The sequence below is a fragment of the Stigmatopora argus genome, chromosome 9 (genome assembly GCF_051989625.1).
Source record: "Stigmatopora argus isolate UIUO_Sarg chromosome 9, RoL_Sarg_1.0, whole genome shotgun sequence".
NCBI classification, from domain to species: Eukaryota; Metazoa; Chordata; class Actinopteri; order Syngnathiformes; family Syngnathidae; genus Stigmatopora; species Stigmatopora argus.
Genome location: NC_135395.1, coordinates 18356984 through 18379729, shown reverse-complemented (window position 1 = coordinate 18379729; position 22746 = coordinate 18356984). Strand labels below are relative to the sequence as shown.

The window sequence follows — 22746 nt, the reverse complement described above, 5'->3', positions numbered from 1 at the left end:
TTTATGCGCATATAAGCCGTACTCTGGATTTGGTCATCATTTTTTTGAGCGACAATAACGGCTTAAAGGCGAGAAAATACGGTATATGTGTGTATGAGAACGATTCATCCATTTTTTAAAAATACACATGCAAGGAACAGCAGAAAAGAAGCAGCTAAAAGTTTGAAGGACGGCGCAAGGACACGAGCCGTCGGTGGAGATGGATTTTCTCTTTTGTTTGAAATTGTCGGCGGGCTTACGTGCTTTCCAGCAGGCGCACGTATCGCTCGTCTCCGCCTCCGCCCTCCACTTCGTGGTCCAATTTAAGAATGATCTCGTTCTCAAACTGTGGAGCATGACAGTGGAACGCGTAAGTGGAGCAAAAGCAAGGCAATATCCAAGGCGTCTGTCCGCTCGACTTTGACGGAAACGCCCACGCCTTTTTCTCAAGTTGTTGTGATGTGGTCTTGATGGAAGAGGCTCAACGGCGCCCACCTTGTTGAAATTCCCAGCGTGTCCATGTTCGCAGGCGATCATGTCGAAGAAAATAGGGATGGTGGCCCTCCTCAACTCCTCTTCCGGAATCAAAGTCATCTCCAAGATTGGACCCACCATGCCGGGTATGAAGCAGATCTTATGGCTGCCTACGGGGAGTCACAAGAAGGCGCCACGGCTAAGATTAGTTGGTACACGGTCGATTGGTCGCCGGTCGATTGGTCGCCGGTCTTTTGGTCGCCAGTCTTTTGGTCGCCCGGAAGGTAAGGTATTACTTAGGGTTATTAGTCTTACATTATTATATATTTGCTTTACTTAGCTTATTAACATTAAAAGTCATTTTAATACATCTGCTTCCAACTGTGTAATGCTCGCTCCTGAGTGAACCTAAACAACGTGAAGGGGTACACGGTCGATTGGTCGCCGGTCTTTTGGTCGCCGATCTTTTGGTCGCCGGTCTTTTGGTCGCCCGGAAGGTTATTGATAATTACCATTTAAATCGTTGCTCAAATTCCCTATATACAAACTGCGAATTACTATTTAGTCATACTTAATGCCCTATTAATTATTAGGCTCAATAAGAAGAGCTCCAAATTTACCAGACTTTTATTGTTTTTTTGTTGGAGAACTTGTTAAGACCCTGACTCACGTCGCTTCTTAAAGGGACAACGCATGTACATACAAACTCTTCTACACTCCGTTGTCGCGGTCGGGGCGATCAAAAGACAGCGACCAAAAGACCGGCGACCAAAAGACCGGCAACCAAAAGACTGGCCACCAAAAGACCGGCGACCAAAAGACCGGCAACCAATCGACCGCACACGGATGATTGGTTTAGCTCAGTTGGATGAATCAATGTACAAACTATTGCTGCCAATTGAAAAGAGAATTTGAAAGTGAATCTCGTGTTTCCAATGGGTTCAAATGTACTTTTATTCTCATCCAAATACATTTAGTTTAGCGTTTTATCTGTTTATCTTTTCTCTATTTTGAAATAAATGACCGTATCTTGCATGAGTTTCGTCCTGGTCACCTTGCAGTTTGGTGCATGTCAAGGCTAATTTGTGCACATATTAGGCGTACCCAGTTTGAACCAGATGTCGCGAATGGCGAAGCCGACCAGCCGTCTCATATCTCCGTATCTGAAATACAGGGGCAGTCAAGCCAAACGCCAACGTCCCGCTGGAAACGCGGCGCCCAACCGCCTTGGGGTGAACGATCGACTCGCTCACTTGGCCAGAATCTTGTTTCTCTTGGTGGGCGAGAAATGTTGCAGCTGCAGAGATTCCTGAGTGATGAACGCCACCGCCAAGTGGAAGTAGTTGTTCCACAACTAGACGGGAGGCAAGAAGACGTCGGCGTCGGCCGGTGCCAAGAGCGGTCGGGACCAGGACAAGGCCTGGGTTTGCGGCAGTCCGCTCTACTGGCTCACCTGGACTTCAAAGTCGTCGTTGCTGAGAAACTTTTGATTCATGGTGCCGGCGTAAATGTTGATGGCTCTCAGGAACACCCTAAATCGGGAGCGATACGCTAGTGGACGGCGTCGGCTTAGGAAGTGGCCGGCGCTCTTGAACGTGGGCGGATGACGCCAACGTACCTGTTCTGCACCATGATCATGGCCATCCAGTCAGAGGGGTAAACATGCTTCCCCATCAGGTCTTTGAAAAGTAGGAAGGACTCCATGAGAAAGTCCTGCAACAAAGACGACGCTCTTTTACTTTCTATCGATCACGACGGTGACGACGAGAGACGGCGTCGAGACTTACGACCAGATCGGAGGTTCTGGCAAAGGTCTCAATGTACGTCGAGTAATGACGGTCCTCCATTTGACTGAGGACGGCCGTCATGCAGGCCACCACCCGGGACTGTTTCGGAAAACGCAAATTTGAAAGCTTTAAATCTCATTTTACTATCATGACAATAAAAGCATTGAATTAAATTACAGCACGTGTCAAAAAGGCGGCCCGGGGGCCAAATCTAGCCCGCCGCATCATTTTGTGTGGCCCGAGTAAGTAAATCATGAGTGCCGACTTTCTGTTTTAGGATCAAATTCAAATGAAGAGTATAGATGTATATTATATTTCCTGATTTTCCCCCTTTTAAATCAATAATTGTAATTTTTAATCAATTTTTTCTGTGTTTTTAGTTAAAAAATCATTTTGTAAAATCTAAAAATATATATTTTTTAAAAAGCTAAAATAAACATTGTTTTAGATCTATAAAAAAACAAAATATTCAGGGCTTTTAATCCAGTTCTTTTAATCCATTTATAAAAAAACAACTAAATATTATATCTAAAATGGCCCACGTGAAATCAAGTTGATGTTAAAGCGGCCCGCGAACCACCCGAGTCTGACACCCTTGAATTACAGGGTCACACGATCTGTTTTCCCACCCTATACGGGACACCCTCGTTTTTTTCCCATCACATCAAATGTATGTGCACGTGTGGTTGAAGAATGTTTACATTGCAGCTTTGCATCATCAGCGCAGAATATTTGATGAAATGCATGCGCGCACGTGCGCTCGTATGTGTGTGCGCGCAGTCTTATGCAACCGTGAGGAGATTAGTGACAAAACAGGACACAGATGCCAGAGAGTCCTGGGATTTGGCCTTCTTCCTCCTCCCCATCCTCCACCCACCTCTTGCCTCTCTTCATTTCCCTGGCTCTTCAGCCACAATGCGTCGTTATCCGTCGTCAAACCACCTGCGTCCAAATGGCGGCGGAGAAGGATGCCCTTGAAATCTCCGGGATATGGCGAGCGTGCCCATTGACGTCAACGACTCCGACACCCGTGATTACGGATGACGGACCCCCCGCCAGGCGCGCCGCCGGGTTAAGACTGCCGCAATTAAATATGATTTACTTGCGATCGTTAGGCCTCGGTGGAGAAAGAGCGGCGGAGACCCGCCTACCCGTATTGGGGAAAAGCCATCAAATGGTGGCCGGGAATTGAGCGCACGCACTCAACAGATGAGACCAAACAAATCAGCCACGCGGCGGGCTACAGTGCGACAAACATGCAGACGATAGCAGGGGGGACGCTTCGAATAAAAATAAACAAGAGGCGGGAGAATTCTCTCGTTGTAGCTCGTCAGAAAAAAAGAAAAGAGAACAAGTTAGGAAAAAAGGGCCATTGGAACTAGGAACCAGTTAACTGAAGAAGAATGGAATAAAGTAAAATACTTTAAAAGGACCGTGGGGCCTTAAAAGGACGCTCAAAGGCTCCAATACAAGCGCAACCAAGTGGACGTCCAATCAGAATGAAAAGCAATTGCTATGCAGAATACAGCAGTCCGCATTCGTGCAGAAGGGCCGCCGTTTCCTGTTGGCGGAGGCGCGTAAAGGCCAACATTTCTTGCTATTTTCTGCATTGGGGCCACTCTCCTTTTTAATCTGCACGCCGGCGTCACATATGATCCGCTAACAGCTTTATCATGTATAATCTGACATGCGGGAAAACATGGGTCCAGATGGCGTGACGCTTTCAGGCCAAAAAACCCAACGTTCCCAACGTGGGAATGCGTTGGCTCGCCGGCCAGGCCCCGACAGGTGCGGTCGGTTTCGTAACTCTGGACGCGGCGGCCCCCCGCATCATCCACTTCCAGACTCTAATGCGCTTTTCCCCTAAAAGCCGACCCTTTCTGAAGGTCGGCGAGACAATCAAGCCCAATTTTCTTTCTTTTTTTTGTTCCTCGCGTCACGAGACAAGATTCTAACGTATGTTTTTACCCGGGGCGAAGTGGGCCAAAGTAAAGGGAGGGCGGCAGCTTAGAAGCGACCCGGGCATCGAGCCAAAGAGGTCAGCGTGGACGGACGGAGAAGAGACCAACGACCAAAAAATAAAGTGGCCCGAGCCCACATGTGCATTATTCATGCACGTTCAACCCGCCGACTGCTGGCAAAGTATTACGAGGTACTCCTCTGTGCCGGGGTCAGTTGCCAAACACGGCGCGACGGACATACGTGGCGCAGTTACAATTGTTAAAGTGGATTGCCAAAGAGGGTGACATCGGAGGGTAGCGATCCACGAAATAAAAGGCGCTACATTGATGACTGCTTTGTAGCAGAAGCAGATGAACGTGATGATGGATGGAGCGTAGCAGAGCAAACGCAAGAGAGAGAAAGAGAGAGAGATGGTGAGAGAGCGAAAGGGGGAGAGAGAGAGAGAGAGAGAGAGAGAGAGGAGGGCGGGAGCTCGGATCACCGCAAGCTTGCGAGGATCAAGAGCAACAGAATGCCAAGGAGAGCGCCACAGACTCCAGGATTATCAGAAATGGCTGCAAAATAACAAGAGGAACATCAAAAGGAGAAGAGAGGACGGGGAAAAACAGTAAGTAAGTCTTGCACTTTTTCCCTCTTTGGGCGCAAATGTCTCCACCGACCGCCGACCCTCTGCGGTCCACCGCCAGCCAGCCGTTAGATGATTGCGGCCAGGTATTTGAGCCGAGGTGACGGCGCCACACGCCCCGTGGGACTAAGCCAGCGGGAAAATAAGCAAACAACATCAAACTCTGCGGGGGGGAAAAATTAATCATGCATCGAATCAGATGAGATGGCTGTAAATTTTAATCAGCCAATGATTCTGTTCCAAGTCATGGCGATGGCAAGGAGACGGAGATCAAATATCAGATATAGCCGCCACGTACGTATGTTTAGACTGACGCCCTGCAATAATACAGATGTTTCAGACGACATGTGTGTGTGTGTGTGTGTTTGTGTGTTTGTGTGAGAGAGAGAGTGGCTCGGCTATTAAAAGCCCATGTGCCAATCGCTCTAATATGGGATTATATTGCAGGGCAAAGAACCCTCCTCGCATACACATGCTGCTCCAGTGGCAAAAGCTGAAAAAAGACCAGAATCAGCTTGCATGCATGTTGAGGCAAAAATAAGCAAGCACAGAAGGAGTCAGTCGCTCTTCCTCAACTTCCTGAAGTTGAAGAAGTGCAATTGGCCTACTTTGAAGAAAGTCTTATCTTGGAGGGATATGGGCTTCTTTGCATGGGTTTGACATTCGGGACTGGACGGGAAGTCTGGCCGTCCTGGCGACAGCTGACACCTAAACTCATTCTGGTCTTTTCCAGCATTTAGTTTAGACAGCAAATGACACACATTTGACTTTTGTATCATCGATTGACGTGACCGCGTCTGTCTGTCTCGCCCTTTCCACAGACGCAAAGAGTCTTTGGCGGATCCCCCACGAGGCCTCGAGGGGAAGTTCCGAAAGTCCCGACCGGCCCCGCCGTCCCATCCCAGCGCGCCGCGACCCGATCGGACGTGATCCGTCCGTCCGACCGGGGCCGATGTCTCCACCGCCGGCCCGCCGCCCGTTCGGCTCCTCGGGGGGGCTGAGGCCGCCCGCCACGGAGCATGGGAAGGAGGGCGGCCGACCCGACCGATCCGGTGCCCGCGCTGGGGCTTCCTCTGACGGTGGGACGATGGGGCCCCCCGTGCGGCGTCGGGGCGCAGACGTCTCCCGGGCCGCGGACGCTCTCTTCCGTCAAATTGTGGCCGGCGCGCGACGCGGCGACCGCCACCCTTGAGACGGCCGGGGCCATGGAAGGGGACGCCGAAATTCCGCAGAACGAAATCCGCCTGCGGACACGTGACGAGGTGGGCTCGCAAGGGTCGGGCGGCGGCGTTTACTGCCAGATTAAGGTGATGCGGGCCAAGCCGTCAGACGCCAGGTGGAAGGGGACCTCCAAGTACACCAACGGCAGCGTGGTGGCCTCCGACGCGCTGGGCGGCGTTTGCAGCGAGGACGTCGAGGAGCAGAGCCGAGAGAGGAGAAGGGTGCGATCCCTCCGCGAGGAGCGCCAACATTCCCCGTTAAAGAAAGGGACCGTTTGCGCCGGCCTTCACGCCACCCCGCCGCGAAGTGGTCGGGCGGTCGCCGTCTCCCGAGCCCCCCTGTGCGCGACCTGCGGGAGAAGGCGATCGCAGCTTCCTCGGTGCACGGGCGCCTGTCGCGGGAGGCCCGGCGGGGGGCCCGCGACGCGAACATCGTCCGGCCAGACTTTAGCTCACCCTACAGGGAAGCCGAGCGCGGTCCACAATCCCACCCGAAAGGAGCCGCCCGCGGACGCCAAAAACCCCGAGGGGTCGGTGCAAAGCAGCCAGATCCCGCGGTTGTCGCACACCATCCCCAAAACGCACCAACCCAACGCCAACAACGCCACAGCGCCGAGCGGACAGACGAGGCCGCGTTCCGCAGATTTGACACGGGACACGGCCACGCAAACCGTGGCGCGGACGCCGCTCGCCAACTCGGCCCGTACGACCGAAGCACTTTTAACAGAGAAGCGGGACAAAAGCCGCAAAGCCGACACGGTCAAGTCCGGCGTAATTCCAGCACTGCCCGCAAAAATCTCCCCCAAATCTCAAGTCTCCGAAGCACGCGGCCCACCGGATACAAAGAAAATCCCAAAAGAGACGCCAACGAAAAAGCACAACGCCAACGAGAAGATCAAATCTTCGCCGTCCGGCCAGACTCATACTTCGGCGCGGTGTAATGGGGCTCCGGCGGCTCGACTGACCAACGGCCCGCCGCCTGGTCTGGAGAGCAAGTTACAACGTGTGGAGGAGAACCTGGCCAGCAATCAAGAGAAGATCAAAGTGCTGCTCAACGTCATCCTGGACCTAGAGAAGAGCAAGGCCCTCGGCCAAGGGTGAGGTCGTGAGCTTGAGAAAAGCTTTTTTTGGTCCAAAAGTCACTTCCGCTGGTCCATTGCGGTGTGCGTTGTGCACTTGAAAAGAAATAAGGCAGGCATTACCTGCTCTCATATCACATCTAGCCCCTCAAGTGAGTAGTCTCCATGGTAACAACTTTCCTTCCCAAGGAGAAGCTGTTAACCTGAAGTGTACTTTGCGGTACCCCCATCCTAAAGCCTTTCCAGTTCCTTCCTGAATTTCTTTCAGGTCCCGATGGGCCTCTGGCCCCAGGGATTCTTTTCTCCTCTTTGAACCTGCTCCAAGTAATGTAGCGTTTGAGACCAAGTGCAGTACTTTCATAGAACACTTTGCCCCCGCTTTGCATTTTCCGCAACCCTGATGGCATTTCTCAGTGCCGACAAGTCTATTCTCTTCCCTTTTTTCTTGCACTCGACAAGCCATCTAACAGTGGCGCGTTAGATTTATCTCCTATGGCGCGCCGCTATTTGCCGCTTCACCTGCTAACTTGACTCCCCCACGTCATTTCTCTGCTGCATCATAAACACAGCCAAGTGTGAGTTTGTGTTCCTCTCCAGTGCTCCTCCATAATAACTTGCTTTGACTTTGCGCGGCTCGACAACAAGAAGAATCATGTCCATCTCATGCAATTGAACCTCCCTTATTTAGTGACAAATGAATGGTGAGACTGGGGCCAAACAGAGGCGCTTTTATCCGAGGCAAATGTGGCAACATTCCACCCAAAAGGGTGTTTGTACTATTCAATTCCATTTTTTTGAAGACTCGATGTAAACCTCTTGCATTGGATTGAATTCGATGACCGATAATAATCCCATCCCAAATGAGCGATTTATTAATCTTCTCCCAACAATTACGATGCACGCGAGCGTTTCCGGGTTCCCTACGTAGCGTGCCCACCTCCAATCTTTTGGGCCCCCTCATCCTCCCAGGGTAGACAGATGTCTCAGGCGCCAGGCTAATCCCCATCAGAAAACATTCGGGACGTGCAATTAAAGCGTTTAAGGCCCCTAAAGTGAGCGCGGCGCGGGCATGGTCGCTGGCGTTAAATCCTTGCAGAAGTTGGGTGCAAAAAGAGCATCTGAACTCGGCCTAAAACTAGCGGAAGGTCAAAGAGGATTGTGCCCGACAGAAGGAAGCAAAGAGGCTTCTGCCGGCCGGCCGGCCGGCCGCGGCGCTCATCCAAAACAACCCACAAAGTCAAATCAAAATCAATCAAAAGCCTAGTAGAAGGCGTGCTCAGCCTCCCACGCTATTTTGGTCTCCACAACGTAAACACAGCTTTGGAAAGCGAGAGCAAAAAAGGTGGTGACATCTAGTTCCCGTGCAACGACTCCACTTTTACAGACAATTGCGTATAAAGTGTCTTCTAGTATCGTTTGTTCGTGCCTTTGTCTTAACACGTGACTTGTCGCTTGTCTCCGCAGCCGCAGCTCGTACAGAACGGGTCAGGACATTAACAACTGTTCCACCTGCCAAAAGACGGCCTGCATCATCTACAGGTGAAACTAATATAATAATAATAATAATGCATACATAGAGTAGGTCTTCATTGAGCACATTTTCCTGCCTCCTTCTCTAGTGTGGAGCATGACTTTCGGCAGCAGGAGGGACGCTTCCAGGGGGTGATGGAGGGCCTGGAGGGGGAGTACGACATGCCCGCGCCCCTTGCCACAAAAGCTGCCCACCAGGCCGTCCGACCCGGCGCCAAGTCCCGTGTCAAGAAACTCCGAAAGAAATGCTTCTGGTGGCTCTGACGGGGGACAGGACTCCACGCTGGAGGAATTGTTTTGACGGCCCCAAAAGGTCCTGCCGACGGGACCCCCACGTCAAGTCCAAAGAAGCGGCTTTCATTTCCAAATATCCCAGAGGAACATTTGTGCTCGCGTCTTTCCCGTGGACACGTTTATTGATGGGTAAGAGACGTCCAAAGCATTGGAGGAATTCAAACATCCGGATGGAAATGCCTCACCGTGAGGAGGATGGACCTTGATGAGGACGCGAAAAGAGATGAAGATAGAAAAAGGAAAAAAATCCCAGTCATTGAACGTCGGTGCGTCGGAGGATTCTATTCAGGTGTGTTGAGTGTTAGTATACCATTTATACATAGAGACTTCTTTATTCTAATTACAAGTGATCCAATGGAGTGACCAATAGACTGCGTGGGTGGGTGGGTCCCTGTAACAGTCTGTCACGGACCAAAACTATTTGGTTCCAAGATATACAAAAGCTCTCACCACCTCAAGTAGCTTATATTGTTTCCCTGGTTGATATTTCCCTTAGAAATGAAGCGGTTTATTCCAAATGCTTGTACTTGCTTTTTTGGGGCGGGGGTTTGTTTTGTTTTGATTTTAAAGCTGTACCGTAATGGTATCCATGCCTATTGCCTATCCTGATATTCCTCTCAAGTGTACAATAAAATGGTGTATTTTCCGCAAGGCGTGCCATGACTGGGTCAACTTCAAGTCCACCGGCGGAATGGCAAGTCAGCTGTGGTTTCATCAGGTTGATGGGGTTATCTGTTAGAATCTCATTGTCACCTTCACAAAGGCTTTGGTGACTCAAACCCGTGATACAGCATAGCATGGTTTAGTACAGCATAGCGGACGCTGGATGTATACATGAACAACTTACGATTAGAGCATGCTCTCGACCCATGGTGATGACTGTTTGGTTGATAATTCTCAGTAAAGACACCACAATCTGTTGGATGTGCTGAAAGGTTTCCCCCTAAGAACAGAGGCAGCCGGGAAAGGAGAACAAAACAGTCCGTGAAAAGATGCTCTATTGCAAAAAGGCACCCATCGTGCCGGTGCCTCACCACGTTGTCCTGACTCAGGACCTCCAGGATGTTATTGAGCAATTCCAGACTTTTCCTCCTCTCGTCGTGAGGCCCGTCGGCCATGGTGGCCAGCGCTCTGCTCAGCTCTTGCAGCATCATTGGCAACAACACATCTCGACACTCTGCCACACAACGGGACTTTTCGTCAGTACGCTTTGGCCCTGAAACTAAATGGCAGTGTAGATGCACCGCGTCAAAAAGGGTCCTGCCGGGGCTGCAGCAAGGTTTTTTTTGTTTCCTTAAAGAAGCCTGGCGAGAGCCATTTTCATAAAAGTATTCACATTTCGGTGAAGTCCAATGCTAACCCGAGGACCATCACCATGGAAAATCTTCCACGGACCGCCATCGGCGCCTCCCCGATAGACGTCGTCAGTGGTTTTGCCACCTTTCCTTGGCGAGACCCATTCAGACATGCTGGCGGGGGCTATGAAATATTGACCTAGAGCGGGGGCCATTAATGTCTGGGAATATATCATGATCCTCCGCCACATAATTCAGCCTTCTGGGCGATTATATACGAGCTGTCTGATTGGCATCCTGACGCTAAGCTAAAAGCCGTCTCCATCACCTTCTCTGCCCGGCCTTATTTGTCAAGACGTAAACAAACGAGTGGATAAAAGCTGGTCGTGTCAGGGTGCATACAGATTGGGGTACCCACTCAACGGATGGGTCGCCTGTCGCTCCAAACCGGCCGGCAGTTGCCCATGTGTTAGTTGCTAAATGATCACGATTGTATCGTTTGGGCGCACTGCCGTTGGGAAAAAAAATACGGAGGTGGGCCGAACAGACGTCGATTTGCCGAGCGGCGTACGTGGGGATTTCCGTCAGGCTTTAGTGGAAGAAATGGAACATGGCCTGCCGGTACTGTATTATCATTAGCCACTGAGCTGTCCAAATAGAAAAGCTTTAGTGCAAAGAACTCACTTACTGGTCATGAAGAGGAGCACCAACAGCTGTCTGCTCATTCCTGAGGCTAAGCACAAATTATTCACTGCACATATAATGGCCCCTTCAATAGGATATTAACACTAAGTGAGAATCAACTAATGCTCAGGAGGATTTGCCCACGCTCGGTTAATGTGCCTCCGGTGGACCCTTTTTTTGTTTTTGTTTTTTTTGGGAACGCAATCAAACAGAGTGCCGTCTTCAAATGGAATTCCTAAAAAAAAAACATACTCACCCGGACGGATAAAAAGTTGACTGTTGACGATTTCCGTCATGGAGGCCACTTTCTGGTTCTGGAGTTTGTCGTGCGGGATGCAGGAATAAAAGTCATGCAGCAACTGACTGGACGAAGAAAGACAGAAAAAAAGAGACCTTAAGCCAGTCTGCCCTCACCAAAGTCAGGCGGTTTAATTGTGAGCTTACCTTAGCAATTGGGCATCAAAAACTTTTTCGACATCGTGGATGACAGCTGGCAGGTACTTCAAGGCTGCAACCTGAAAACAGTGCACATTGACTTAGAACAGCCGTCAACTGTATATACTGTGATTGTGTTTTTTTAAATAAGGGAATAGAGAACGATAAAAGGTTTTTGTTTTTGGCCTCACTCATTAATTTGCATTTTGTATAGCCTCCAAGGCCTTTTAGCCTCCAAAGTTTTTCCCAACGTACAAATGCTTTTACGGAAATTGACATCCGCCACCATAATACAGTAAAAGTTAGGCTTTGCGTGAAGACGAGGCACGTGCGAGTACCCGCAGAAGTAGGGTGGTGGTGTAGTCGGTCTTCATCAGGCTGTTGATGGAGCCGAAAAGCTTCCTCAAAGACTCTTCAAACTCGGCCTGCTCGACGCCCACGTAGAGTCTGCGGAGGAACGGTGGAAACAAACAAACAAAACATGGCACACTTTACGCTTGGACTCAAAATGATCACTGGCTTTAGTTGGCATTAATGTGGCCGCGAACCCAACCGGGTAGGACGCCCCTGGATTAACATGTGGCACGTGGCAAATTGAGCATCGACCATAATTCCACAATAATCGCCCTTTAAACGACCTTAGCCACAGGAAAACAAGACTCACTGGGAGTAGAGCATACGTGAGCGCACGATAAACTTGAAGATGTACTCCAGAGCTTTGAGAGTTCGAAGAATGGCCTCGCAGTGCTCTCCTCGGCTGGAGATGTCCAGGTACCTCTTCAGGACCGATATCAGCTTCCTAGAAGAGACACAAGTTAAGCTACTTTCGACTTTTATGGGTCAGAAAACGAGCACAGTCCCTCAGTAGTCTGAAGGTGATCATCTTCCTTGCCTAGATCCTCCTAAGCTGTGTTTTGTGGTTTTAAGAAAACCAAAAAAACAGTCCATAAAACACAGGCCAGTGTATTAAAAAGGGAAAAAAACTATGGGCATGATCTCATGACTCCGTGATGCAATGTCCCAATAGGAGCACACGCCAACCACTGTTCATTCAAATGTCCATCAAGTGAAGATGTCAATGCGCACTCATCAAGAAATACACGAGCGAACCTCCAGAGAGCATTTCAAAGTATCCTCCATCCTCTTAAAGGCTTTTCTAAAATGTCTTTGTTCTTGCCTAACAGCTGACGAGCAGTTTGACGTGAAAGGAATGACAAAGCAGGTGCAAAGAATGAGGATTGGACACCTACTTGTAAGCTAGGGTGGCGCTGAAATGCTGCTTGATGTACGCCTCCAACACGGTGTTAAAGTGCTGAAATTTCCGGTCCGCGATCAGACTTATGATATAGATCTTGTACGAGGGAGAAAAAAAAGAAAAAGAAAAATTCAAAAATGCTGCCGAGGAGAAGGCGGCTTTTTTTAGAGGCGGGTCTTCCGCACCAGGGCGTCGAAGACGAGAATGTCGTAGTCGTCGGTCTGGGAGTGTTCCATCATGATGTTGAACAAAGCGTCCAACGTGTCCTGCAGGAACTACAAAGAGAGAAAAAGGGGAGGAGTCGCCTGAAGGCACCGGTTGGCGGACAGACTGTCGAACTAACGGACAGACGGACCTTGACCACTTCCTCTCCGTCGATGAGCTTCAGTTTTTCCAGGTTTTCTCGCAGGAGCTCAGGCCGCGTCCTCCATTTCAAAAGCCCCAATAGGCCCACTTCGGACAAATAAAGCCTACGTCAAGAGCCTTTTGGCTCACCACGCAAACGTGTAAACTAACATGTAAATTAAGAAATGAGACAAGGAATGATTTGGTTCAGGTTAGACAAAAACCAAAAACCCTAACCCCAATGCAACAAAGGTGACCCTGCCGCCACACCCATAGGCCTTTACTGTGCGCGAATTTCCGCGTTGGGGAACGTGCGGTCAACCCGCGTGGGACAAAATGTCCCTGGTTGTTTTGCCGCTGGACACGCACGGCGCGGTCCATCTTCTTTTTTTAGCTTGGTCATAATTAAAAGATTGCCACACAGATAAATGAGCCCACGGCCTGCTGAGTCAGTCTCATTTGCGAGCACGCCGCCAAAATCGCAGATCAGGACCTTGCCCTTGGCTTGGGAGCACACGCACCACCGCAAAGGCCACCGTCTGTCGTAGGTCAATGGGGTTAGATCAGGGGTGCCCCGCTACGGTCCTCGCCTCGAAGGCCCCTAGCCAGTCTGTCATCCGGTCTGTTTTCCACGACCAACCCACCTCCACTAAATCGGTTATCAAGCTCGCGGACAGATTCGGGCGTGCTAGAGGAGGGACATATGGAAAACAGACAGGCTACGGTTTGCGGGTAGGACGACGGCGTTACCGTTTTGGGTGAGCTTGGTGGAACAGACCAGGGTGGAAATGGTGAAGACATCTCTGGAGCTGACGGCCAGGCCCGAGCCGCCCCCGCTTATGTTGCTGCTGCTGCGGCTCAGGACGGCTCCCTTGTGGAGGTCCCCGAAGTGTTGGCGGGTGGAGGGCAAGGACAAGTAGCAGTTGACGTCTTCCATGCGCTTGCCGTCGCCCTGCCGGGCAAAAGCATAGAGCGCCGCCGTGGTTATTTTTGAAGGACGCTGGATGCCGCCGCTGCGTGTCGTCCCGGCTCCCATCGAGAAACGTCTCCAATCCTCACCTTGAAGACCACCAGGTCGTGAAGTCCATCCCGCAGCACCGTCCCGTCGTTCTTCATCAGGCGCACGAAGGCCATGGCGAACTTTTTCTCACTCTTGTCCTTGGCTGCAGCACCGCGTGGCGGCGGAAAAGAGCACGTCAGAGGATAGAAAGAGAGCGCGAGGCTTACGGCGCCTACGACCGAGCGTCCTTTTGTCCTTGCCCGTGTCAGGTGACGCTCGGGGGAAGGCTGGGAGAGGACGCACGCACACACACACATACACACATGCCGCCAGGCACGCAAAAGGCAAGTCGTCACACTCACACTCTTGAGAGGAGCGATGGCGAAACATGAAGCGAAGATGGATTTTGTGCATTTCCTCCAGAGGCACGGCCACCTGCAGGACAAGAAATGAAAAGCACCGGCGTCACGGATGAGTCCCGTTGACGAGCAGAGCCCTAACGGGCAAAACGCACCTTAAATGTCTCCATCCAGCGGGGTTGTTTGACTTGGTAGTAGATGACTGATCTGTATTCGCTGGTGGCCTTATCCCCTGCCCCGAGACAGATGGAGTTCTAGGGGAGGGGATAAAATGTAAGGTTTTATAAGGTGTCCTACACGGCCGCTGTCGAGGCTGCTTAGATTCATTCCCAAAATTCCATTTGAACCTTTGGTCTCCTCTCCCGCCACTCACCTGGACCGGCTTTCCCTGATGGTCGAACACGCACACGACCACCTCCACGTTTTTCTGCGCGGTCTTGTTGTACTTGTCGAAATCGCCGGCCTGCAGCGTGACGTAGATGTCGTTGCGCACGTCCCCCGGCATGATGATCTCGGGGAAGCCCAGCTTGCGGGCCACCGCCGTGCTTCGCTCCAGCAGGTGAGGATGCTCTTTGCGGATCTGGATGACGTCGCCCACCAGAGCTTTCATGGTCACCCAGAGTCCTGCAAAGATGAAATACAGTCGTACCTCTACTTACGAAATGAGGTGGTTCCAAAACCTTTTTCGTAACTTGAAAATTTTGTAAGTAGAGCAGTACTTTATATGTAAATTCTCTCATTCGTTACACGGTAGAAAATCTATCTGTGTTGAAGCATGATATGCGCACGCGCATTTCCCTATGACCCGACGGCATCAGTAAGCCATGCACTTTGTAATACATTTTAGACGTTCACGTGTGTGTGTGTGTGTGAAAATAGGTGCCGCGTTGGATTTGTACGTTTTTTAATAGCTAAATATTCAAAATTCTCCACGTCCTCGGCCAACCCGCACAGAAAAAGGTGGCGCCTACCTTGGCCGCCGCAGTCTCCTCGGGACGTGGTCACTTTGTTGAGGAAGGTGTGCAGAAAGTCGTTTTCGGCCGCCACCCTGCGTGAAGCGGCGGGGTGCAAATGTGAGTGGCCCGCCTCCAAAGCGCACCGGGCGAAGAAAGAGCACGTACGGGAAGAAAGGGATGAAAAACTGCTTCTCCTCGTCACATTCTACTTTTCCTTTGATGATGTCGCTGATGTCCATCACTGGCAGAGAAAAGCCGTCAAGCATTTGGCACAAAACTCCAAGTTCAAGCTTCTAGACGTGCGTGTGGGGTGTACCTGCCACTCCAAAAGGACGCCTGAGACCCTGGGTGAACTTCTTGTTGTTGCTCTCTTTCAGATCCATCCGACCCACTCGGACTATCTGGCAGATCAGGTAAATTTTTTCCCGGCTCAGGTCCTTATTGCCCAGATCCTGTCAGAAAAACAAGAAGAACAAAATAGGCTATTTGCGAGCACCGAGCTTCGGTGTCTTCTCGTTCTCACTTACTGTAAAGACAACTTTCAGGTTGTTGAGCATGTCGATTTCTTGTGGAAAACCTTTGCTGCCCCACCGAATGAGATAGTTCTCGCTGCAGAAGAGGGAAATGAGCTTCGCTTACGTGCGGGCCTCACACACCACCCGATGGATCCAAGGAAGGTTTGGATTTTGATTGGGTCCTACCTGATGATGCTTTGTTGGCTGGGGTCGTAGAGCGACATAAAGAGTTGCGAGTCCTCTCCCACGCGGCACACAAAGTTCCTGACAAAGACGTAGAGGCTGTGCGTGGGGGACGACTGGATCCGTGCGGAGAAGCCGCTGTGTTCCGTCCGAACGTTGCACTGCGAGGACAAAGAAAGCTTTGCTTGGGCGCCAGTGCGTTCTTGGAGAATTTCCACTGCTTCCGATTCATTTGTGGTGGCGCCCACCGTCCCCTTTCTCACCCGCTCCTCCTTGACGCGTTCGTCGATCTTAGCCGAGGCCTCCTCGTGAGCCCGGAACAGGCTGATGACGCTGGCCCGTTCCGGCTCCAAAATATTGCCCTGCTCGTCTCGGACCACTTGATCCAGCTCCAAAATCCTGCGGAGGCCCCCAGATGGGGATCATTGGCGTCCATTTCGGTGTACACGCGGCTAAGTCATTTTTCGAATGGTCAAATCGAATCGTTTTAGGTCCCCAAAACTTGGACGTACGCGTGAAAGCTAGAGAAAAAGAAAATTAAAAAAAAGGTCTCCGGGAGATCCTCTTAGCATTGGACTTTGTTTGCCTACAACTTCCGCAACTTGGAGTAATGCTCCTCCTGGCGTTGGCCTGGCTTTTTTTCCACATACTTGTTTCCATAATCGATCTTGCAGATGACCTTCTGCCGGAGTTCCTTGAATTCGTCGGTGGGCAGCGTTCCGGAGAGGAGCTGCGAACGCCATTCCATCAGTTCCCACATCAGCCTCTGCACCTGCCTCACGCTGCTCTCCTTGTTGGCCTGCGCCGGCGCCATTTCAAACAACGGGCGGGTATGTAAACACATTCAATTCAATCGCATCGGTCGGCGCCATTACCACAAAGAGCTGCTTCCATATGCTCCCCCATTCTCTCAACGTCATGGTCACCTCCTTCACCAGAGGCGTCTCCGCAGACGTCACCACCTCCTCGTCGCTGTGCGTACAGGTGTGGAACGCTTACGGACGATAATTCAATGTGGACAAAAGCCTATTGTTGCCTCCAATCCATTCAAACATCTCAGCTTCACGTCCCGACCACCACCCCTCGAATATTTACATCTGATAAGAACAACACGTTTTGGTCGTTTTGCTTTGACTTACCGACGAAGAGAAACGAGGACCTCCTTGACGTGTACGAAATTGGCAGGAAAAACACCCTGGAGTGAAAATCGGAAGCAAGCGGTGAGTTGGAAAAGGATTTGCCGTCAACGCAAAACTACGGCATTTCATATGATGTCATGGCTGCAGGATGCCATGTTGTCATTGATACTTGTTACCTGCTGGGCTTTGTTCCTTGCCAAGTAGCCTTTGTACCACCCTAAAAGGGGGGGAAGGGACACGATATGTGAATCAGTGCCATGCTTGGAGGTTTTTACAGTAATCCCTCGACCAGACATACCATAGTAAGTGGGGTCACACCTTATAAGAAAAAAATAAAAATAAAATTTTAACTTCAGTGCTGAGTCCTTGTAGCAAGAGAGGCTGCCGCTTATGAGTTTCAGTGTGGATTTTCACATTTTTAAGAACTTAAAAATAATAATAATAATTAATAGCGGGGAAAAAATGTGAAATAGTGAATTTGTGACATGTGAAGTCGCGATAAGGGCTATTGAGGGATTACTGTCATTTGAATGCACGATTTTCTTTCACAGTCTGTCAAGTTGCAACTCCCAAACTTGATGGAAGCACCATCTTCTATGTAGTATGTATGTATGTGACATCACTAAGCCTTAGCCTGAGCTGGAACTTGATTTTAAAAAAAATCTATCACTCATAAATTGCAAATTGTGCAGAGTAAAAAAGGAGTGCCAAATATGCTCAAATAGTGTTGGATACCATCGCAGGACTCTTGAATGTAGACGGTGTCTCCAACTTCCAGAGAGAGCTGCTTTTGCCCACTGCCCACAAAGTTCCACTTGACTTGGAAAATAAATCAAAAATGTACATTTGTAAAACAGCCATAGAATTACGCGTCTAGGAGGGGGGGCACACGCATGAACAGGAAGCTCGTGTAAGCGCAATCATGAAGATAAAAAGTCAAAAGCCAAATCTCAGTACGCCCGTCCAACCTCAAGCGAACCCAGTTGGTACTTTCTTTGCAAATCAAACATCACTGGTGAAAGCACACTTGGATTCAAACGTGTTCCTTCTTCCGCTTCCTGACTTTTAGACAGCTACACGAGCAGGCCCATCGGGGCTGAAAAAAAAAGTCTGAAATGCCCCATCGACCACATCATACATATTTATCAAAAGGCCTTACAAGTGGCCCGGAAAGGAACAAAATCCAACCCTGGCTAAGGATGGGAGTTCATGCCGCTATTATACAGGGTGTATATTATCCTGGACGGCACCTGTTCTTTCATGGCCCTTGCCTGACGGCCCTGGGGCTCGAGCCCGAGCCCGACTCTAAGCCGAAGCGCTCACGACGTCATCTTCCCTTTTCTTACAGCGAGCGATTGCCTTACACGAGTCACCGTGTCGCTAAGGCAATGGCACGAGGCCAATACTGGGAATGTTGTGACCATGGCAAGCACTTTCTCTCTTTCTGTAAGAAAACACGCAGACGACCATGAACGGATGCAAGGGCACTCACCTACACCGTATCGCTCCGTGGTGGTCCTGGTCCAAGGAGTCATGATTTCACCTGTCACCAATGTTGATTTTTAAGGCGCCCTTTTAATCTTTGGTTTTTGTTTGTCGTTTTTTTTTTTTCAGCCCCACTGGAACGCTAACAAGCCTTGTCGCTCTCTTCCTCTTTTCTCTTCTCTTCCTGTCGAGAGGCCTTTTAGAGGAAGTGGGTTAGGGTTAGGGTTAGGTAAGGTGGAGGCCCTTTGACAATTGCATTATTTACGGCGACAGCTCAAACGGGCTGTTTTTGGACGGACAGAAGCGTCCTGGCCCTTGCTCGGTCAATGTTGTGTCTTATTAACTGATTATTTATGTGTCTGTTTGTTGTTGCTATTTCTGCACTCTGTGGTGGAAGCTTTAAATCTCATTATACTTATTTATATATTTATTCATGTATTTATTTATGTATTAACTTACTTATTACCTATCTATTTATGTCTAAAATGCCTTTCCTATATCTGCATTCTCATCCTCTTGCTACTGTGACAACAAAATTTCCCAAATACGGGATGAATAAAGTTATCCAATCCAATCCAATCATGAGAATTAAAGCATTCAGTTCAATTCAATTCAAATCCATTTAAACGATTCCACTGTGGGCCACCCGCAGTGGGAACAGGTTTTTGTTCTGATCCATAAAGAGGACACCTTTCCACCCATCTGGTGTCCTGCAAGTGCAATCGGTGGATCGGGGTCAACCCCCGTCGGTGTCCAGTGTCCGTGTCCATTGGGGCAAAAAGCGGCCCTCCCAGGGCCAACACATAAATCCTGTACTTTCCAACATTTCACCAAGTAATCTTCACCCTTTGGCGCTCAGGTAAGTGCAAAACGGGCGAGGTAGCTCAGGGTAGAGGTGAGATCTTAAGACCGAACGCAAGTCCGACCAGACCTGACCCGGATTTGGATTTTTTGGCCCTGCACCTACCTCTAGTTTAGGGTAGGCCTCATTTAGGATTGTTTTGTCTCTTTGTGTCCACTAGATGGTAGAAACGCCCCAAAAAATGCTGTCTTCATTCAGTACTCAATTCACCAAGAGACAACTGGTTCTCTCGGCACTTCATACAAAGAGTGACAGTTTCTGGAGTGACGTGGAATTTTTGAGGTGCAAAAGGCCCCGGTGGTGTGCCGAAGATACGAGGGTGCCTCTTTAGTTTTTTGCTGTATTTGAAGCCAGGCCTGGTTTTGGAGCCCCCAAAAAATCAATCTATTCCATTTAGAAATATTACAATTGCTAGCCTGATGGGGAAGAAAAGAAAGAAGTCTACTTGAAAGTTTTAGAGCAAATGTGAAAATTCCAAATGACACGGGCAGCGCCAGTCTCTCGAAGCCATCGTCAGGCCTTTTTGAAGGACCATGGACTTCCTCCGTTGGTCTTGCGGCGCATTCGGGGGCGGGATTTGGAAAAGCAGAAGGGCCGTCGCCCTCCAGTTGGCTGGCAAACAAATGAAGTCGTCAGGTGAGAGGAATCACATCGAGAGAGGTGGACAAGAACCTGATGGTCACTTTGGCTGAGAACCAAAGGTTCCTGTGCGAAAACGGGGAGGAGCCAAGTTCCACAGAAGCATCATGAATGCCATTCAAATATTTCCTTGAATTTCCGACTCCATTGGCTCTTGTCTCCTGAGGAGCACATCCTCCTCTAGGCGGATTCATCTTTTGAAATGATTTGAACTTGCTTTATTGCCAAGATTGTTAAAAAAAATAAAAATAATCATTAAATGTTTTTAACGATCAAACAGATGTGTACGATATTCACCAGAGTTGGGCAGGACTAAAAAAAGCACCGTCCAATGGATAGCAGTCAAAGAAAAGGGACCACACGTGGCCACTTAGCCGCGTCCACGAGGAGACTTCAACGAGGCGTAATGTACAATTTTGTTGTGGAGCGGTTGCGTCGGGTTGCTGCGGGGTGCCTAATCAAGTGGCAAACAAGAAAAGGGCTATTTTACGAGCACAATAAAAAAGGAAGCGCTATAAATGCAGCCCGTAGCTGCCAAGAAAGGGCAGAAAATGGCTTCATACGCTGTTTTCCAAGAGCAGAACGCTTGAAAAAAACGTCTCCTAAATTTCAAGAATGGACAGCAATTGGAGTTGGCTGATGGCGCTTTCATCTTTAAGAGCGCTCGCCTCTTGCTGGCCACTCAAGACGTCTCGTGGCACCAGCAGAGATACGGACTACTCGCTTACACAACAGGAAAACCATTCACGCTTCCTAAACAATATATTTATGGGGCTGAAGAAAAACCTGGCACATACCGATACCTACATATGTACAGATTTATCTATCTATATATACACATATATATATAAAAAGATATATTTATATATATATATATATATATATATATATATATATATACACATATACATATATATATATGTATATGTATATGTATATATACATATATATATATATATATATATATATATATATATATATACATACATATATATATATATATATATACATATATATATATATATATATATATATATATATACATATATATATATATACACACATATACACACATATATATACATATATATATATAAAGATATATTTATATATATACACACAGACATATATATACGCATACGCATACACATACACATACATATATGTGTATATATACATATATATACACACATACACATGTATATGCATATATACACATGTATATGCATATATACACATGTATATGCATATATACACATGTATATACATATATACACATGTATATACATATATACACATGTATATACATATATACACATGTATATACATATATACACATGTATATACATATATACACATGTATATACATATATACACATGTATATACATATATACACATGTATATACATATATACACATGTATATACATATATACACACATGTATATACATATATACACACATGTATATGCATATATACACACATGTATATACATATATACACACATGTATATACATATATACACACATGTATATACATATATACACACACATGTATATACATATATACACACACATGTATATACATATATACACACATGTATATACATATATACACACATGTATATACATATATACACACATGTATATACATATATACACACACATGTATATACATATATACACACATGTATATACATATATACACATGTATATACATATATACACATACATATACATATATACACATGTATATACATATATACACATGTATATACATATATACACACATGTATATACATATATACACACATGTATATACATATATACACACATGTATATACATATATACACACATGTATATACATATATACACACATGTATATACATATATACACACACATGTATATACATATATACACACATGTATATACATATATACACACATGTATATACATATATACACACATGTATATACATATATACACACATGTATATACATATATACACACACATGTATATACATATATACACACATGTATATACATATATACACACACATGTATATACATATATACACATACATATATACACATATATACATAAATATATATACATATATATGTATATACATGTATATACATATATGCATACATGCATATACATATATATACACATATACATATATATATATATATACAGATATATATACATACATATATACATATATATATACACACATATACATACACATACATATATATACATATATAGACATATACATATATACATATATACATATACACATATATATATATATATATATATATATATATATATATATATATATATATATATATATATATATATATATATATATATATATATATATATATATGGGAATTTCAATAGAAGCTATCACTCAAATATTTATTGTCATTATTCAAGCTTGCCATCGAGAGACAGGGCTGCCTGTTTTTTGTTTTTCTTTTCTTTTCTCCCCCTGCACACCCAAAGCGTGATGGCTACGCACACACAGCGGAAGAGCATCATCAATCAATCCATCCATCCTCTTACCATTGCCACCTAAACCACTATTGGCGCGAGGAGGAGGAATAGCCACGACGGACGGTCGGACGCGGTCC

At 47.6% G+C, this 22746-nt stretch overlaps 2 protein-coding genes across 2 annotated transcripts in view; one reads left to right on the top strand and one right to left on the bottom strand.

Moving 5' to 3' along the window:
- dock2 (dedicator of cytokinesis 2) overlaps positions 1–22746 on the bottom strand; it is a 38240-nt gene that overhangs the window by 5709 nt on the left and 9785 nt on the right. Inside the window, exons 2-34 of the mRNA XM_077609210.1 lie at positions 18609–18797; positions 17852–17935; positions 17293–17333; positions 17117–17172; positions 16853–16949; positions 16628–16776; positions 16241–16376; positions 15981–16138; positions 15807–15888; positions 15596–15731; positions 15445–15520; positions 15295–15371; positions 14697–14947; positions 14479–14577; positions 14327–14399; positions 14024–14127; positions 13715–13916; positions 12975–13072; positions 12805–12894; positions 12615–12715; positions 12029–12163; positions 11703–11811; positions 11374–11444; positions 11186–11292; positions 9985–10127; positions 9798–9893; positions 2241–2339; positions 2072–2166; positions 1907–1985; positions 1707–1807; positions 1558–1616; positions 475–623; positions 240–325 (exon numbers count right to left, since the gene is read on the bottom strand). Coding sequence (XP_077465336.1) covers positions 240–325; positions 475–623; positions 1558–1616; positions 1707–1807; positions 1907–1985; positions 2072–2166; positions 2241–2339; positions 9798–9893; positions 9985–10127; positions 11186–11292; positions 11374–11444; positions 11703–11811; positions 12029–12163; positions 12615–12715; positions 12805–12894; positions 12975–13072; positions 13715–13916; positions 14024–14127; positions 14327–14399; positions 14479–14577; positions 14697–14947; positions 15295–15371; positions 15445–15520; positions 15596–15731; positions 15807–15888; positions 15981–16138; positions 16241–16376; positions 16628–16776; positions 16853–16949; positions 17117–17172; positions 17293–17333; positions 17852–17935; positions 18609–18651 — 3482 coding nt within the window. The 5' untranslated portion in view covers positions 18652–18797. The remainder of the gene's footprint in view (positions 1–239; positions 326–474; positions 624–1557; positions 1617–1706; positions 1808–1906; positions 1986–2071; positions 2167–2240; positions 2340–9797; positions 9894–9984; positions 10128–11185; positions 11293–11373; positions 11445–11702; positions 11812–12028; positions 12164–12614; positions 12716–12804; positions 12895–12974; positions 13073–13714; positions 13917–14023; positions 14128–14326; positions 14400–14478; positions 14578–14696; positions 14948–15294; positions 15372–15444; positions 15521–15595; positions 15732–15806; positions 15889–15980; positions 16139–16240; positions 16377–16627; positions 16777–16852; positions 16950–17116; positions 17173–17292; positions 17334–17851; positions 17936–18608; positions 18798–22746) is intronic.
- Positions 4640–8967, top strand: insyn2b (inhibitory synaptic factor family member 2B). Its single transcript, XM_077609211.1, has 4 exons — positions 4640–4813; positions 5649–7144; positions 8591–8665; positions 8746–8967. Exons 2-4 carry the CDS (start codon positions 5847–5849, stop codon positions 8918–8920), a joined length of 1548 nt encoding a protein of 515 aa, XP_077465337.1. The 5' UTR covers positions 4640–4813; positions 5649–5846; the 3' UTR covers positions 8921–8967.